The sequence below is a fragment of the Saimiri boliviensis genome, chromosome 14 (genome assembly GCF_048565385.1).
Source record: "Saimiri boliviensis isolate mSaiBol1 chromosome 14, mSaiBol1.pri, whole genome shotgun sequence".
Lineage (NCBI taxonomy): Eukaryota > Metazoa > Chordata > Mammalia > Primates > Cebidae > Saimiri > Saimiri boliviensis.
In genome coordinates this window covers 84,000,293-84,020,451 of record NC_133462.1, presented here as the reverse complement: position 1 = coordinate 84,020,451, position 20,159 = coordinate 84,000,293, and the positions used below count along the sequence as shown (strand labels likewise).

The window sequence follows — 20,159 nt, the reverse complement described above, 5'->3', positions numbered from 1 at the left end:
AAGCTGTGGTACGATTAAGTGACTCACCTTGGGCCACCTCACTATCATTTGAATCCAATTATATCTAGTTGGAAAGCCCACACTCTTCCCACTACATCCTGGTGACTGCTAGCGTGAGGTAAATTGGGTTTCACTTAATTCACTTAATTTCACCACCATAGAACCATTAATCCTAATGACTTTGAATCATTCAGTCAATAGTGTGCTTTGTTAAAAAGACAGAAAAAGATAATATTTTGGGAAAATATTAATTTTAAAAATGGTTAAAATAAAAGTAGGTTTGGCATTTAAGAATTTTAAGCATTAAACCAGGTGTAGGTGTTCATGCCTGTAGTTCCAGCTGCCTAGAGGCTGAGGTAGGAGGATAGCTTGGGCCCAGGAGTTAGAGGCAGCAGTAAGCTGTGATTGTGCCACCGCACTTCAGTGTAAGAGAGCAACACCCTGTCTCTTAATTAAAAAAAAGGAATTTTAAGCATTAGTTACTTGTAAAATTAACCTATATGGATTGTAACAGTGCTAAATGGGCTTTTGCTGTGGTTGCAATTTATAATGCACTTAATAGATTTTTTTTTAAGTAGTGTTTTTGTATCTACTCTTACCAGGAGAGAATTCCTCCAATATTATTCCACAACAGATGGCTGCCCATATGCTGCGTTCTAGAAGCCTACCAGCATTCCCTACTTCTTCACTACTAATGCAATCACAAAAACTGACTGGAAGTTTGGGTTGTAGTATTGACAGGTTACAAAATATTGCAGATACTTACATTGCCACCCAATCAGAGAAACAAAATTCTTTCGGGAGTTCCAACACACTGAAAAAAGGCAAAGAGGATGCATTCATCAGTAGCTGTGAGTCTGCAAAAACTGTTTGTGAAATGGAAGCTCTCCTCTCAGCCCAGGTCTCCGTCAGTGATGTTCCAAAAGGAATGCTGGGATTTCCAGTGGCCAAAGTAAATCACAAAGAGTTGGGAGCAGAACCCAGATCAGAAGATGACAGTCCTGGGGATGAGTCCTGCCCACGCCGACCTGATTACCTAAAGGGATTGGCCTCCTTCCAGCGAAGCCACAGCACTATTGCAAGCCTTGGGCTAGCTTTTCCTTCACAGAATGGAGCTGCAGCTGTTGGCCGTTGGCCAAGTCTTGTTGACGGGAGCACTGATGATTGGGAAAACTTTGCTTATTCTCTTGGTTATGAACCAAATTACAGCCAAACTGCAAGTGCTCACAGGTATTTATGTGTTTTTGTGCACTCCTCCCTCCTTTATTTTACTATTCTTTAAAGATTCTCTACCCTTCTGGAAATGTCTTCATTATACCACTTCTTATAATACAACAAACAGAAAAGTGCATTTCTTTATATACATAATCACAACAAACAGAAAGGTATGTTTTTCCTTATTTTAATACTAGATAGTATTCCATACTTAACCAAAATCTAAACCGTAAGTAGCATTTAAAGAAAAAAATCTTGTGGATTAATTCCTTATGGTTATTAAGGGAAAATTCTTCAGGACAGAAAAATGGTAGGATTTATCTAAAGCTTTGACTCATGAGAATGATTCTCTCCACTTGGTGCTCATGTGAAGGTGGGAGTGATTTCTAGATTGGGACCATACTGGGTAACATCTCGCTTGATCTGAGACAAATGATTGCCCCAGAAGGGAAGAGGAACAGGTGTCCTGGGGTGGCCACTCCATTCCACCTCAGCTAATTATAATCCAGGTCTTGGTGCTGAACACTGGCAATTCTGAAGTCAGAAGAGAGCTAAAATGGTGTAAGAAAGGAATGCCAGTGTTTCCCATGAGAGGCTCGCATCAGACTGCACAGAGTCCTCCACGTTATGACAGACATTGCCTAGGTGTTGTATTTCTTCAGCCATTTTCCTTCTGCAACCCGTTTGTTCTCTCTCCAAAAACTTAAGGTTCTTCTCTCACCTGGACACAGATGACCTTGCTTGGGTGATGAGACATTCCCTTATCTTTTCCCCTACTTCTGCTATTCTAGACCCATAACTTTATACAGAGTTCAGATGCAGCAGTGCTAGAGAGCATTCCTTTTATGAAAAAAATCTCATTTCACCAGGAGCCTCCACAAGTTTCACCTGGGCTAAACCCAGCAGCATTTGTTAGCATATTTACATGGAGGTTTTATTTTCACCCTTGGTTTTTGAGACGATATTCTGTTAAGACTAAATTATTCCCCTGTACTAATATTTGCCTCTCTTCTCTGTGAATGAACTGGGTTTTTCTGACATGCCTAGACTGCTATAAAGCTGTTTCTTCCTTGGTGAAAAAAACATTTCCAATAGCATCTCAAGTAGCAGCATCCAGTGAAACTCTGCAATGATGAACATGTTTTATTCATGCTGTCTAATACAGTCGGCACTAGCCACATATGCCCACTGAGCACTTGAAATGTGGCTGATGCAACTGAGGAACTGAAATTTTAGTATAACTTAACAGCATATGTGACAGTGACTACTGTATTAAACATCAGAGATGTACAACAGAATAGTATTAGTAGACTATAGACCTAAAAAAATCAACGATAAAAAGTGATGGTAAATTTGTTAATCACAGTCAAATTAGGAAACATTTCTTAAACATTATGAACATTTGTTTCACCTGTTAAAAAAATACTACTTATCACAGTTCCTGAGGTAATCATCAAGTACTTCTCTCATCATGTTAGTAAGACTTTTTTGGTCTCTGTTTTAGTGTAACTGAAGATTGTTTGGTACCTATATGCTGTGGATTGTATGAACTCTTAAGTGGGGTTCTTCTTATCCTGCCTGATATTATGCTTGAAGATGTGATGGACAAGCTTATTCAAGCAGATACACTTTTGGTCCTCGTTAACCACCCATCAGCAGCTATACAACAAGGTGTTATTAAAGTAAGGGCAAATACTGGATATGTTATTTTAATTCAAAAAAATAAATATGTAATTCAAGATTTTGAATATTACATTAAAGTAGATCTGAATCTTTCCTTTTTATTTTAGAATAATGAATGAATATAGTTTATTGCTTCTTACTCATATTTTTTGTTTTTGTTTTTAATTTTTTTTTGATAGCTTTAGGGATACAGTGGTTTTTGGTTACATGGTCATATTTTTCCATTAGCATGCAGTTTTAAGTCCCTCTCCATATATTGGTTCATATCAATATGTTTTTTAAATCTACCAATAAATCTCCATATCTGAACTAGTAAATCTGTGTTATAAAAATTACAGGGAACACATAGTTCATTCGTAACTTCTTTAGTGTAGTATCAAATTTTAGACCTTTACTTCAGGTCTCAGCTTAGAGGACACCTTTCAAAGAGTCCTTCTCTGATTATCTTGTCAAAATCACTTCCCTCTAACCCTACTCATTATTCTATCATAGCATCCTATTTATGTCTTATCTCTTTAATCTGCATACTTGTTTTTTAAATTTCTCACAAATATAAGCTTCATGAGGGTAGGCATCTTGTATAATAAGTACTATGTATATTGTTGAATGAGTAAATGCTTCATATGAATAGTTTCCATTAGAAAACAACCCAATATTAAAATAATCTTGTAAAGATTCTCATTTTCCTTAGTTTGGATGTAGGTAATGTTTAATCACTTGCGGTACAACCTAGTATCGAGCTCCCATTTCATGTGTAAGCCCCTGAGCTAGTTGCAATATAGTATATAAAGAGAAATAATGTAAGCCCCTACGTTCAAGAAGTTCATAGTCTAGGAGGGAGAGTCTGATACTGTACTTAACTAAGTAAAAGGTAAGGAAATCTGTGATGAGTGCTGCAGTGGCAGTATTAATAAAAATTGAGCATAAAGGAAACAGAAGAATTCATGGAAAAAGTATACTTTGTATTATGCTGTAAACTTAGAAAGTTTTTTAGAAAGGGGGTACATAAATGTGTGTCTGGGGGAAAGGAGTCTATCACTACTGTGAGAGAATCATTGAAAGAGAGAGAGAGGTGAAAGTATTAATTCAGTATTACAGGTGTTGCATTTAAGATGCTAGGGAAGGGTGGAAATTCAGGCCTGCGCTCAGGATAGATAATCTGTCAAGAAGACTAGAAGTAGAAGTCTCGGATAGATACAGATATAGATTATATATTTGCAGAGAGAGCATAGTTTACAGATTTTTTTTCCCTCAGCATTAGGTACAAATATTCTACTTATGCTAAGTGTCTATGCTGAGCTAAAAATGCCAGTTTCCCTATGAGAGAAGTGTTAAGATCGCCAGGATAGAGTCATCATTAGCATTCCACAGTAGCTAAAGACAAATTCATTTTTATTTTGCTGTGGTGGTGGCATTTTTTTAAGCTTCCTATGTTCTTCTGTACATATGAACTAAATAATTTACAAATACAATTGTGATACATTGATTTATATATATTATATTTTAATACATTATCTAAATTGACTTAATTATCTAAATTAACTAAATTTTTTCTTTAGCTATTAGATGCATATTTTGCTAGAGCATCTAAGGAACAAAAAGATAAATTTCTGAAGAATCGTGGATTTTCCTTGCTGGCCAACCAGTTGTATCTTCATCGAGGAACTCAAGAATTGTTAGAATGCTTCATTGAAATGTTCTTTGGTCGACGTGTTGGCTTTGATGAAGAGTAAGTGCATTCTTCCCTTTGCTATAATTGTGGATCTTTTGTGTTTTTGTTTTCTTTTTTTTTATATTTAAGACAGCATCTCACTCTGTCACCCAGCCTGGAGTACAGAGAGACACAATCATGGCTCAACTCATTACAGTCTTAAACTCCTAGATTCAAGGGATCCTCCTGCCTCAGCCTCTTAAATAGCTACGATTACAGGCACTCACCTGGCTAATTTTTTTTTTTTTTTTTAACTTTTAGTGGAGATGGGTCTTGCTCTGTTTCCCAGGCTGGTATCAAACTCTTGACCCCAAGCCATCCTCCTGCCTTGGCCTCCCTAAGTGTTGGGATTATAGCTATGGGCCACCACGCCCGACAAGATCTTTTGTCTTAAATGTAAATTTAGTGAACTCATTCTTAACAAAATATTTTGATCACTGTTAGAAAAAATCTGCTAAAAGTTATTTTCCAGGTAAATCAATGTAGTATTTGCCATATGATATTCTTTCTAATATAACTTCATCCTTCATAGTTAATTCACTAGTTAGAAACTAGAAACAAATAAAGACTGCATCAGATGAAAGTGATAGCTAAGATTTGGCATGTAGTATTAACATGAGAAGATTAACTGAAAAGACAGATGAGGCTGGGCAAGATAGCTCATGCCTGGAATCTCAACACTTTGGGGGATGGAGGTGGGTGGATGACCTGAGATCAGGAGTTCGAGACCAGCCTGACCAACATGATGAAACTGTCTCAGGGACTAAAAAAAAAGCAAAATTAGCCAGGCGTGGTGGCACATTCCTGTAATCCCATCTACTTGGGAGGCTGAGGCAGGAGAATCACTTGAACCCAGGAGGTGGAGGTCACAGTGAGCCAAGATTGCACCATTGCACTCCAGCCTGGGCAACAAGAATGAAACTTTGTCTCAAAAAAAAGAGGAAAAGAAAAAAGAAAGATGGCTTGTGTATTCTTAGTGACAAATTACATAAAGGATCTATACAGGAGCTCCGTACTCTCCTCAGAGCCTTCAGATTATCTGGAAGAGGAGTAAATCCCTCATCTGGAATTGCTGGATACACTGATGGCTGAGTTTTGACCCCAGTAGAATGCTGATAGATTAGCAAATAAGTGTAAAAATAAAAGAATATTTTTCTCCCACACCAGAAGTTTGGCAGAAATTAAACGTAATTTCTGCTTATGATAGAATAGAGAGAAATTTGTGTCTATTGTGGTAGACAGATTGAAACCTTAAAGAATTTACTAAATTATTACAGCAGTTTCAGTGCTACCTTTCATTTACATACAACGTTTGGTTTTCACAAAGCAATTCTGCATTGCCTTATTTGATTCTCACAGTAGCCTTGAGAAGAAAAGAAGGACTATTTCACCACGTATTTTTGGCAGATAAGGAAAATGAGGCACAAAATTCTTAGTTAATTTCATTCCATCGCAGAGGCAAATGGCATCAGGATAAGAACTCAAGAATCATTCTTTTGCTAGACCTCTTTTTACTAGCTGTCTCTCAAATACTAGTAAAATAATAATAATAATTTTCCTGTGCACTTGTGGCCCCCAAACATAGAGTTTCTTTGGATATAAGGCGCTCATGGATGAATTAAAATAAATCAGTTAAAACCATGAAATTGCATGCATATTTCATTTAAATGTTTGTGTATGTATCTTGGGATGGACTTCTAGCAACAGCTTTTACCCTGTTATTGGAGGGACTCTAAATCTTAAAAACAGGTTAAGAAATCTTACTCCCCCAATTTTTTTTATGACTTCAAAATCAAGTTAACAAAATGACCCATGGTTGCTGCCATATTTTCTTATTTTGTGGCTAATTGTTTCTAATGTGCTCTTAACTGTGTGTTATTTATTCTAGATTTGATCTGGAAGATGTGAAAAACTTGGGACTTTTTCAGAAGTGGTCTGTCATTCCTATTCTGGGACTAATAGAGACCTCTCTATATGACAACATACTCTTGCATAATGCTCTTTTACTTCTTCTCCAAATTTTAAATTCTTGTTCTAAGGTAGCAGATATGTTGCTGGATAATGGTCTACTCTATGTGTTATGTAATACAGTAGCAGCCCTGAATGGATTAGAAAAGAAGTAAGTTTAAAATTATTATTTAAAATTACATCTTATAAATACTTTAGAACAGGAAAACTTTAGTGTTAATTTACTTTAATATACGAGTTTGCCTGTGTAAGAAGCCTTCCTGTGTACCCCTGAACCTAAAATAGAAGGAAAAAAAAAATAGAAAGAAAGAAAATTGTGTTTACTGAATGTCCCTGTATGCTACTTTATTAACTGGCTCAAGTTAGTTTCTAACCCTTGCTTGATTTGGAAAACCCAGATGGAGAGAAGTATTATAGGCCTAATACCAAGATTAAGATTGAAGGGCAGAAATAACTAATTCATATTTATTGGATATTTATAAATGATTAATATAAATTTAAATCTGTTACCTCTTTTAGTCCTAAAAATAACTATAATTTATACAAGCAAGATTCAGAGAGGTTTAATAGTCAAATTCATCTTCTCTGAGAACCCTTCATAGAATGTTCCTGTTTGTACCCACACAATCTTCATCCTTAGTGTGGACTAGAAACTTGCCTATGTGTTCTTATAGTATCTTGTATTAATCTCTAGTGTTACGCTTACAACCACCTACAATATATAGTGATCTGTTTACTTGTCCAGTCCTCTGAAAAACTATGTATTTTCAACAGGTGTCAAAGTGTATCTTCTTTTTATTTCTAGCATACACACTGCATATTACCTGCCATAGAGTAAGCATGAATAAATATTGAATGACTGCATGAATGAGTGTGAGCTGGTAGAATAGGAATTTAAACCATTTAAATCAGTTAGCTGTGTCTTAAATTATTTGTTCTTTCTCTTATAAATGTTCTGTTTTGTTCTTTTGTTGCTGTCTTTAGCATTCCTGTGAGTGAATATAAATTGCTTGCTTGTGATATACAGCAACTTTTCATAGCAGTTACAATTCATGCCTGCAGTTCCTCGGGCTCACAATATTTTAGGGTTATTGAAGACCTTATTGTAATGCTTGGATATCTTCAAAATAGCAAAAACAAGAGGACACAAAGTAAGATTTAATTTTTATGGACTTGGGGAGGGACTTGTGTAATAGACAAATATGTTATTGGAGCCTAATCTCTTTCTTCTTGGAAACTCTTTTACTAAAAGTTTAACATTAATTTTGTGATAATATCTATCAGTTTCAAAAAAGAAGCCTGAAAAGGGTTGGAAAAAGTGGCAAAAACAGAAAAAGTGATTCCTCCATGTAGTTAGTAATTGGCAATACATAATTGAAAGATGTCACTGATTTTTCTTACCAAGTAGAATTTAAAAGCATGTGCTGTGTAGTAATGCCCTTTAGTTTTCTTTAATGGTAATTATTAAAGTGAATATGAAACAGAAAAAATGTGATAATTGCTGGTTAAACTGTAGCCTTTATAGAAAAAGAAAGTCTCTTCTTTGAAATAGTTTTTAAAATGAAATAAATTTGTGAGCAAGCTAATAATTTTTCATTGAAGGTTTTTAGCGACCATTTGTAAATTTGCTTTAAAATTACCTTTAACAAGAATTATAAAATGTCTACTACTGTCACCCCCATGTTGATCAAAAATTTAAAATTTATATCTAACAAAACATTATTAGCATGATACATAAAATCAGTTCAATTAAAAAATTAATAACCACATAGCTTGAAAACATTCTAGTATCTTCTGTTTTTAGATATGGCTGTTGCACTACAGCTTAGAGTTCTCCAGGCTGCTATGGAATTTATAAGGACCACTGCAAATCATGACTCTGAAAACCTCACAGATTCACTACAGTCACCTTCTGCTCCCCATCATGCCATAGTTCAAAAGCGGAAAAGCATTGCCGGCGAGTATTGAAATAATATTTTATTAACCATAAATTGAGGCTAGCTTGACTTTTCCTATGCCATTCATATTTCTAAAATATTTCTTGTTTTGCATAAAATTTAAAAAAGATTTTTTTTCCTGGGTTAAACAGTTTTGCTGCTTATTTTTAGTGCTTTTCTCATTCAGTTATTTCTTGAGCACCTGCCTACCATGTGCTGAGCATTGTGCTAAATATTGGAGATACAATGATTTAAAAAACAGACACAGATTGTAAAATAGTAGGGAAACATAGAGGTTAGGAATAGAGATTATAATAAGGCAACCTGATCTACATCAGAAATTAAGGAAGTCTCTGAGAAAGTGAGATTTCAATACAGATGTAAAGGATGAGAAAGGAGTTAGCAAGGTAGAAAGTCAGAGAAAGAGTATTACAGGCAGAATGGATGGCTTATGTGGAGCTTCCAAGAACGGGAAAAGCTGAGCTTGTTCAGAGAACTAAAAGCCATTTAGCTAGAATGTGTCACTTGATGAGAGTGGGACACTAGAAGAAGCTATACAGTATGGCATGGGCCAGAGTCCATTTTTAATCACATGGGTCTTGTTAAGGAGTTTAGATTTTATCGTAATGGGAAGTTCTCAAAGGTTTTAAGTAGGCGGCATGCTGTAAACAGCTTTCTATTTTGTAAAGATCACTCTGTCTTCTGTGTAGAGAGTGGGTTAGAAGAGAGGAAGAGAGGTAGTGAGGAGTCCAGGGAGGAGGCTATTACAGTAGTCAGGGAAGATGATGGTGGCTTGCACGTGGTTAAAATGTACATGATATTAGAGCTTGCTATAAATTAGTACATGTCATCAAATAATAAGCATAAATATGGTTAGGTTTCCTTATTTTTTTTCCACAAAATCTGCTATCATCTTTTTATGAACACAACCCAGAAAGGTAACATGAACACCACATACACAGGATATGCACACACGTTATGTATACATAGTGGATAAATATGCATGTACACATGCTCACATGCACACCCATCTCCAAACAGAGTATTTAGTAAATTGTTTGAAGTTTAATCACTCTTACTGTCTTAAATGCACTTAAGTTCAAGTCTTTCTTTGACCTGTGTTAAGCTACCTCTGTGTTCAATGCCATGCAACAATTTTAAACCCTGTGAAAAACTCACTTGTAAAGAAAAGCTACCACGTACACATTATTTTGCAGTAGTATGTTTAAATTGTGCTAAATAAAACTTACATAAGTAAAACTGCTAAAACATCTATGTAACTAAACTTACTGCGCCTCTACTTTCTTCCTTATTTAATATCTGAACGTGGTCTCTCCTCCTGAGCTGCCCTCCTGGCTGTACATCTCTTTTGTCCTGAGTAGAAATAGATTATTTTCCACTTCTGGCATTAACGCTCAGCTTCCTGCATGCCAGAAGATGATTGCTGGACACCTTTCCTTTGCAGGACTCCTTGTATTGTCAGTGACTGCTCACATGGAATTCACCCTCTGTTGATAACAGAAAGTATACCTGTACTATCCCTGCGCTTCTTTTGTATTGATACTTCTCATTCTCATATCTGTTCCTCCCCTGCTTAGATCGCTGGTTTTAGTTAATGATCACTTTGGTCAATGATTTCTCTAGCATTCTTTAATCTCTTTAGATATTAGCATTTTTGTCACTTTGAGCCTTAGAGCCCTGCATAGCTTCAAGTTTGTTTTTGGTTTGAGTCATTTTAAAACAGATAATGGACTTTTAATCTTTTTCACTAGACTGCTCTCCTTTTTTTTTTTTTTTTTTTTTTGACTCTAAGTAAATGTGATTGCTGTAAGCTATAGGAGACTTATAGAATCCTACACATTTTTGGCTTAATGAAAGACCTTAAAAGTCATCCAGTCCAGCTTCCTCTTAAGAACCACTGCATCCAACCCGGCCGGGCGCGGTGGCTCAAGCCTGTAATCCCAGCACTTTGGGAGGCCGAGGCGGGTGGATCACGAGGTCGAGAGATTGAGACCATCCTGGTCAACATGGTGAAACCCCGTCTCTACTAAAAATACAAAAAAACTAGCTGGGCGTGGTGGCGTGTGCCTGTAATCCCAGCTACTTAGGAGGCTGAGGCAGGAGAATTGCCTGAACCCAGGAGGCGGAGGTTGCGGTGAGCCGAGACCACGCCATTGCACTCCAGCCTGGGTAACAAGAGCGAAACTCCGTCTCAAAAAAAAAAAAAAAAAAAAGAACCACTGCATCCTAGAATTAGGGACTGCTGGCATGTGCACCCCTATACCCATCCCTTTGTGCCCTATGCCACATGTACTCATTCCAAGTCTATGATATCTCTTAGGACCCATCTCTCTCTCTCTCTGAAGTCTCTCTCAAGAATCCTTCCTGTTTTAAATACTACCGTTATTTAAATTCTGTCTTTGTGAATCTAGTTTGCAAAAATGCCACTTTATATGTGTTCGGTCGTTGCTTTATAACTGCTTCTAAGTTGGTTTTTTACACATATACTTGGGGAAGATTGTGCTTTTAATTTTTTTACTATTAGTTTAAAGTATCAAAAGTATACTGGCTTTATATGCTACAGGTACAAAAACTGCAGAATACTGAAGCTCTTCTGTGTGATTACAAAAACTCATTCAAGTCCGTTTGTCCATGATACTAAAGGGACATAGAGGGATTTCTATTTCTGTCATGTCTATCAATTAAGTAATGAATTATTCCTTCAAAGACTTAAGCTGTTCTCTTTACTAACAAATATTTAGATGTAGTCGGGGGATTCCTAAATAGACTCGTTTAGCATTTATTGAAAACTACTGAGATGAGTGACACCTCCAGCCCGACTGCCACTGCCCTCCACCTTCAGCAGGAGTTGTAGGGACTGCCAGCAGCTGCAGCTTCCATTATGGCCACACACCAGACTCTAATAATAGACAAATTTACTCAAACCTTGAACCACAGGATAGACATAACTTGGGACCAAAGTTTCTTCAGCAGTACTCTCGTTAAATCTAGATCTTAAGTTCTTGCAGAGAGTAGTTAGATACTATTTTATTGTCAGATTAATCTTCTTAGAACCTCACTCAGGTTTACTATTCGAATGCTCAGCAGCTCCAAGTTGCCTGCTGCCAAATGAACAAAGCTCTGATTCATTAGCCTCTATATCTGTTTTTGGTCTAGATATCTATATTGATACATATCTTTATATGTAATTTTACCTAAATGTTATCATGCTCTACCTACTGTTTGTAAATTGATTTCATTTTTAGTCATTATATTGTAGATTTTTTCCATATTAAGAAACATAAATATGTTTTTATTTTTATTTTTAATGATTGCCAAATAATCTATTATTTTGATATGTATAATCTGTAACTTTTATAGATAAACAAAGGGTTTTTTTGCTTGTTTGTTTTTGGTATTATAAATAAGGTAGCAATATATACTTGCCTGCTTATTAATATGAAAAACTTTACACATCCCCCTTAATGTATAAAGGTAGAAGTGGTCAGCATTAGGATATTATTTAGAATGCTGGACATATATTTCAATTGTCATACACTCACACACACACATAGTTATATTAGTAATTCACATACATATGAATTTTCTTTATATTTCAACCAATAATACTAACAATTAAAAGTATTTATTCTTTGTGAGGGTGAGACAGGCATTACATTTTACACCCATTTTTTTTAATCCACAAAATGACTCTTTATCCATTTATTCAACCACCAAATATCAAATATTTCTTGAGTACCAACCATGTACCAGTTACTGTTGTACCTGTCTTCAGGGAACTGTACTGGAAGAAGTTATCAATAAGTATGTAAACAAATATATTTAATACAATGTCAGATAGTGATAAATACCTACCTGTGAAGTAAGCTCTGTTTCTTTTCTAACCCACATCTTATGTATAAGAAAACTGAGGTTCAGAAAGAAGTGTGCTTAAGGCCACACCAGCTCTGTGTGGCTTCACAGCAGGAGTGCTGAAATACCCTCCCACTTTTTCAAGTATTAATACACATACTACTAAGGAAGACTTACCTAACACTTCCTTATTCATTGCACTGTCATGCCTCTGAATTATAGTCATGAGCTGCACATACAGTATGAAAGCTGTCAGATGTAGACATTAGGAAGAATCTACTTAAACTAAGTGTATTGTTTGACAGTACTACTCTTGAATATATACAGGATACAAATATTTGTGTTTTCTTATTTTTTGCCTCAAAACTGACTACCAAAATATATTAACTGATTATGAATACTAGTTACCCAAAATACTGAGCGATCTAAAATAGTATTAAAATATTTAAGTATCTTACAGGATAAGTCATTAAAACCTGTTAAAATTTAGTCATATTTAAGTAATTTTTATAGAAGTTATTTATAGAAATTGATATATGTTTTCATAATTTAAAACAAAGGTTCAATTCCAATGAAGGGTTCCATTATTCCTCACCTACCAAGACGTCATTTTGGTTCCTATGGTCAACTTCCGATGCCCTTCTCCTTCAGTCCATTAAATCAAGACTCATCCCCCCAGTTTTCTCCTGGATGCTCTACCTGTATTGTACCTCCCGGAGCAGGTGCAGTAATGGTGCAGGAATGCCACTCCTCTCTCTTCAGTCTCAGGAAACATTTCTCAGGAAATGCTTTTGTAGCATTGAATTCCAAATGATGCATATGTTCTAAATCATTTTAATAACAAATCACTGGAATTATATTCTGATCTCTTCACTTTCATTGACTGATTTCTACTTGTCATTATATCCAATTTTTAATACTACTTTATGAAATTTAGTAACAGTAATTATTCAGAAATAGTAATGTTCTTACTAAAAAAATGATGTGCATTAAAACTGTTGATTTTGGAATACAAAGAAGTGAAACAGTATTTGAAACTATTTTATCAAAATGTTCTGAACTACTTATGCCCATTCAATCCTTTTTAACTCAAACTTTGCCAAATGACCTCTGTTTTACTAAGCTATGTCACTAGCTTCAACATTGTTATTTAGGACTTTGAAACCAAAAGTACTGTTGCACTTCTTCGAAGAGGGAGAAACGTCTCTTTCTCTTAATCACTCTTTCCTTTGTATGAATTGACTTTGTAGTAAGTAAGGTTGTTTTCATGTTCTGGTAATCAAAAAGTTTTGGCAAAAATAGTTTCCTTGATCCTTATTAACACTGGCATTTGATGTTTTAATTTATATACTTTTGAAGGTCCTCGAAAATTTCCCCTTGCTCAAACTGAATCGCTTCTGATGAAAATGCGTTCAGTGGCAAATGATGAGCTTCACGTGATGATGCAACGGAGAATGAGCCAGGAGAACCCTAGCCAAGCAACTGAAACAGAACTTTCACAGAGACTGCAGAGACTCACCATTTTAGCAGTCAACAGGATTATTTATCAAGGTAAAACTATAGGATTCGTTTGTTTTTCCTCAGATTTTAAAACGAAAGAGAATTAATCTAAGAAGAAACTGGTTTTCAGATATTTAAGCAGCATTATTTTTTAGTTCTTAACATCCATATTATTAAGAGTTTTTTAATTTGGAATTGATAGTCTTGAATAAAAAGTCCACTTTTTAATGCATTCAGTGCTAGCCCAGATTGACCGTTTTAAAACCATATGGCACTTCCAGTATGATCTTTTGAGATTGTTGTAGATTCACATGCAGTTAAGAAATAATACAGAGAGACCCTGTATACCCTTCACCCAGCTTCCCCTAGTGAATCTTGTAGAACTGTAGTATAATGTCACTACCAGGTGAGTGAGGTCGATACAGTCAGCAGCATTTCCAGCACCAGGAGGGTCCTTCACGTTGCCCTTTTCTTAGCCACACCTGCTTTCCTCTCATCCCCCCCAGCCCCTCCTTAGCCTCGTAACCTCTCATCTGTCCTCCGTTTGTATATTTTTGTGTCATCAAGAATGTTACATAAATGGAATCATACAGTATGTAGCCTTTTGGAATGAGTTTTTTCACTCAGTGTAATACTCTGGAGAGTCATCTGGTTGTTGCATGTATCAATAGTTTGTTCCTTTTTTTTTTGCTGAGTAATATTTGTGGTATGGATGTGCCACAGTTTGTTTAACCTCTCACCTTTTGAAGGGCTTCTGGGTTGTTTCTAGTTGTTGGCTGTTACAAATAAAGCCTCTGTCTGTAAGCATTTATGTTCAGGTTTTGTATGAATATAAGTCTATTTTTCTGGGATAAGTGCCCAGAAGAGCAGTTACTGCATCATGATAATTGCATATTTAGGTTTTGTTTTGTTTTGTTTTGTTTTTTGAGTCAGAGTTTTGCTTTTGTTGCCCAGGCTGGAGTGCAATGGCACGATGTTGGCTCATTGCAGCCTCCGCCTCCTGGGTTCAAGTGATTCTGCTGCCTCAGCCTCCCAAGTAGTTGGGATTACAGGCATGTGCCACCACACCTGGCTAATTTTGTATTTTTAGTAGAGACTTGTTTCTCCTTGTTGGTCAGGCTGGTCTTGAACTCTTTACCTCAGGTGATCCTCTAACTTTGGCCTTCCAGAGTGCTGGGACTACAGGAATGAGCCACCGTGCCTGGCCTACATATTTAGTTTTTTAAGAAACTGCCAAACTTTTCCAGAGTGGCTGTACAGTTTTACATTCCCATCAGCAATATATGAGAGGTCCTAGTTTCTTCACACCCTTACCTACTATTTGTTGTTGTCATTATTTTTTAGCCATTTTGACAGATGTGTAGTGATACCTTATTGTGGTTTTAATTTGCATTTCCATATCTGCTAATTAATATATGTACTTAAATTGTGATACTTAGAGCAATCACTTAAAAAAGCTATTTAAAGAAATATACTCCAAACACTATAAATAATGTTCTCACCACACACACAAAAATGGTAACTATGTGAGGTGATAGATATGTTAACTAGCTTATTATGATTATTTGACAACGTATTTATATATCAAAACACCTTAATTATATACAATTTATGTTTGTCAATTATATGCCAATAAAGCTGAAAATTGTTTTTTAAAAAAACACTATAGATAAGACAAAATGTAATGTAAAAAATGTTCAGGTAACCTCAGGAAGACGGACAAAGAAAACAGTAATTGTTAATCATTAGAGAAGCATGATAAACTCAAGGAATTTTTTTTTTTTTTTAGCTTTTTTACTTTTCTTTCTTTCTTTTCTTTTTTTTTTTTTTCTTTTTTTGAAATGGGTTCTCTGTCACCAAGGCTGGATTGCAGTGGTGTGATTGCAGCTCACTGCAACCTCTACCTCCTGGTTTCAAACAGTCCTCCCATCGCAGCCTCCTGAGTAACTGGGAATACAGGTATACCCCTCATGCCTGGCTAATTTTTGTATTTTTTTGTAGAGATGGGGTTCTACCACACTGCCCAGGCTGACTTCGAACTCCTAGACTCAGGTGATCTGTCTGCCTTCACCTCCTACAGTACTGGGTTTACAGGCGTGAGCCACCACGCCCACCTTTTTTTCCTTTGACTTTTCTACTGTACATTCTGTGCAACAGACTCCCAGATTAAACTCTGAAATTGAGCCATGATTATCACATACACAGTATGTAAATGGATAGCACATGCAGAGAAACAGCTCTTTAGATCCACTCATGTAAATATGACATGGTCTTTATGTTTGATTTGTATAACAAGCTCATGGTTTGAACCATTTTGCAGTTTAATTTACCTTCATTAGTCAATTAAATATTAATTTTAAATTGCATGACGTGCATTTTAAAATTTCTACATTATTTTATGTGAATTCACTTTCTACTACATTGTAACTACTACATCTAATACACCTGATACACATTTAAATTGTGATAACTGAATTAGTAATTAAATACAATATTTTTACCAGCGTTACTACTATTTATAATGGGTAGATAGCAGTGATATGACTAATTTTGTATTCTTTTTTTAATTCAAAGAGTTTAATTCAGACATTATTGACATTTTGAGAACTCCAGAAAATGTAACTCAAAGCAAGACCTCAGTTTTCCAGACCGAAATTTCTGAGGAATGTATTCATCATGAACAGTCTTCTGTTTCTAATCCATTTCAGAAAGAAATTTTTACATATCTGATAGAAGGATTCAAAGTATCTATTGTAAGTAAATTGATTATATGGGAAATGTTCATTCACACAAAGGGAATAGAGGTTTTTTGTTGACTGTATTGTATGTTTTCAAAATCGTATTTCTTTGTACTCTTACAGAGAGCTTGACTCAGACAACTTGAATTTTAATTATAGAGTAATATATATTGCTGATTCACCCTTTCCAAAATGACTCATCTCATGCAGCATTGCTTTTTAAGCCTGTAACCCTAAAGGCTATTTTCTAGTGTTGTAGTTTAGTAAGATCAACAACAGAAAAGAGTAGATCATCATCATTGATGCCTGTTGTTAAGAGTTTACATTGTTTGTTTTTAAAGGACTATATTTATGGCTACTTGTTCTCAAATTTCTAAATTATTATGAGTTTTAGATCTTGGCCTAAGTATATCTGACACCTTCAAAATTATATAGAGAATACTGATAAGTGTCAGGGTTCATTTATCATCACCTCACTTGGGTTTCTGTGGGTCACTTACATTTGACACAACAGAACAAATCGGTCAGTTTACTCCATAGATAGCAAAGGCCAATCCAATTGTAGCAGATCTCATAAATCATGACATGCCAGTTTCTAAAACCAAACTAGATTTTGTTGGTTAGTTCTGAACAGCAAAACCAAGTGCGGATTCACTTAGAACTCAGTCACTCACACAGGACCCTTAGGACTAGATGTAATTAGAGAGGAGCAGTTTCCAAAACTCAGAAAGAATTCTGAATATACTGCTTCCAGTTTTAAACCAGATGCAGGTGATTTGATCAGCATTTGGCTAGGCTTAGTGGGACCATAGTTAAAACAATTGGTTAATTGTTAGGGAATACTCCATGGTAAACCCATAAAGTAGTTACCCCTTGTCTTCGAGGAATACATTTCAAGACCCCTGGTGAATGCCTGAAACCACAGATGCTACTGAAACCTATATATGATATGTTTTTTCATATACATACATACCTATGATATAGTCTAATTTATGAATTAGGCATAGTAAGAAATTAACTATAATAAAACAATAATTATAACAATATACAAAAAGTTATATGAATGTAGTCTCTCTCCTTTTACAATGAGTAAATATCTTATTGTATAGTATTTAACTCTTCAGACCATGATTGACTGTGAAAAGCAAAACCACAGGTAAGGGGTATTGCTATCTGCAGTGCTTAATTTGTGACTATTGTACTCAGTAGTATAGCACAATTCAAGTCTTTATTATGAATCTTTTCTCTTTTTATTGCAAAATCAGTGTAAGCTTATTTATCATTGTTCTTTGATAGTTTTTATTTTAATTTAAAATTTGTCAGCCCTTGGTAATTTTTTAATGGCTTGGGACATAAAATTTACCATTTTGACCATTTTTAAGGCTACAATTCAGTGGCATTAATTACATTCATATTGCTGTGCAGCCATTGCCACCATCATCCATCTCTTGGAACTTCCCCCTCCTCCCCCACCCCGAGATGGAGTCTCATTCTGTCTCCCAGGCTGGAGAGCAGTGGCCCAATCTCAGCTCATTGCAACTTCCACCTCCCAGGTTCAAGGGATTCTCCTACCTCAGCCTCCCGAGTAGCCGGGATTACAGGTGCACATCACCACACCCAGCTAAGTTTTGTATTTTTAGTAGAGACAGGTTTCTGTATGTTGGTCAGGCCAATCTCATACTCCTGACCTCAGGTGATCCATCTGCCTCGGCCTCCCAAAGTGCTGGGATTATAGGCGTGAACCACCGCACAAGGCCAGAACTTTTTAATTATCCCAAAATGAAACTCTGGACCCAATAGATAATAACTTTTACCACCCTCTCCCCCATTACCCTGTAATCACTATTCTACTTTCTATTTCTGTGAATTTCACTTTTCAAGGTACCTATTGTAAATAGAAGCATACAATATTTGTCCTTTCGTATATGGCTTTTTAAAATTATTGTACTTTAGATTCTGGGATACATGTGCAGATCATGCAAGATTGTTGCATAGGTACATCCATGGCAAGGTGGTTTGCTACCTCCATCCTTCCATCACCTATATCTGGCATTTCTCCCCATGTTATCCCTCCCAACTCCCTACACCCCACTGTCCCTCCCCTAGCCACCCTTAACGGATGCCACTGTGTGATGCTTCCTTCTCTGTGTCCTCATGTTCTCATTGTTCAACACCTACCTACGAGTGAGAACGTGGGGTGTTTGAATTTTTGTTCTTGTGTCAGTTTGCTGAGAATGATGGTTTCAGGGTTCATCCATGTCCCTATAAAGTACACAAACTCATTGTTTTTTATGGCTGCATACTATTCCATGGTGTATATGTGCCACATTTTCTTTGTCCAGTCTATCATTGATAGGCATTTGGGTTGGTTCCAGGTCTTTGCTATTGTAAACAGTGCCACAATGAATATACGTGTGCCTGTGTCTTTATAACAGAACAATTTATAGTCCTTTGTGTATATACCCAGTAATGGGATTGCTGGGTCAAATGGAATTTCTATTTCTAGATCCTTGAGGAATCACCACACTGCTTCCACAATGGTTGAACTAATTTACACTCCCACCAACAGTATAAAAGTGTTCCTATTTCTTCACATCCTCTCCAGCATCTGTTGTCTCCAGATTTTTTAATGATTGTCATTCTAACTGGCGTGAAATGATATCTCATTGTGGTTTTGATTTGCATTTGTCTAATAACCAGTGATGATGAGCATTTTTTCATATGTTTGTTGACTTCATATATGCCTTCTTTTGAAAAGCAGCTGTTCATATCCTTTGCATACTTTTGGGTGAGTTTGGTTGTTTTTTTCTTATAAATCTGCTTTAGTTCTCTTTGTAGATTCTGGATATTAGCCCTTTGTCAGATGGGTAGATTGCAAAAATTTTTTCGCATTCTGTTGGTTGCCAGTTCGCTCTAATGATTGTTTCTTTTGCTGTACAGAAGCTCTGAAGTTTAATTGGATCCCATTTGTCTATTTTGGCTTTTGTTGCCATTGCTTTTGGTGTTTTAGTGATGAAGTCCTTGCCTATGCCTATGTCCTGGATGGTTTTGCCTAGGTTTTCTTCTAGGGTTTTTGTGGTGTTATGTTTAAGTCCTTAATCCATCTGGAGTTAATTTCAGTGTAAGGTATCAGGAAGGGGTCCAGTTTCTGCTTTCTGCACATTGCTAGTGAATTTTCCCAACACCATTTATTAAACAGAGGATCCTTTCCCCATTGCTTGCTTTTGTCAAGTTTGTCAAAGATCAGATGGTTGTAGATGTGTGGTGTTGCTTCCGAGGCCTCTGTTCTGTTCCATTGGTCTATAGCTCTGTTTTGGTTATCAGTACCATGCTGTTTTGATTACTGTTGCCTTGTAGTGGCTTATTTTATTTAGCATAGTGTCCTCAAGGGTCATCCATATTATAGCATGTGTCAGAATTTCCTTCCTTTTTAAGGATGAATAATATTCCATTGTAAGTGTATAGTACATTTTGTTTATCTGTTCATCCACTGATGGACATTCAGATTGTTTCCACCTTTTGGCTATTTTGAGT

General features: G+C 36.1%; 1 protein-coding gene across 6 annotated transcripts in view; it reads left to right on the top strand.

Moving 5' to 3' along the window:
• Positions 1-20,159, top strand: part of LYST (lysosomal trafficking regulator) — a 207,405-nt gene that overhangs the window by 114,565 nt on the left and 72,681 nt on the right. For 5 of the 6 annotated variants that reach the window (XM_074385348.1, XM_074385344.1, XM_074385345.1 and 2 more), the window contains 9 exons: positions 603-1,230; positions 2,720-2,897; positions 4,458-4,627; positions 6,498-6,728; positions 7,562-7,728; positions 8,382-8,534; positions 12,948-13,109; positions 13,747-13,938; positions 16,462-16,640. In XM_074385348.1, the coding sequence (XP_074241449.1) occupies positions 603-1,230; positions 2,720-2,897; positions 4,458-4,627; positions 6,498-6,728; positions 7,562-7,728; positions 8,382-8,534; positions 12,948-13,109; positions 13,747-13,938; positions 16,462-16,640 (2,060 nt within the window). The remainder of the gene's footprint in view (positions 1-602; positions 1,231-2,719; positions 2,898-4,457; positions 4,628-6,497; positions 6,729-7,561; positions 7,729-8,381; positions 8,535-12,947; positions 13,110-13,746; positions 13,939-16,461; positions 16,641-20,159) is intronic. The other variant, XM_039464278.2, reaches the window with a different exon arrangement.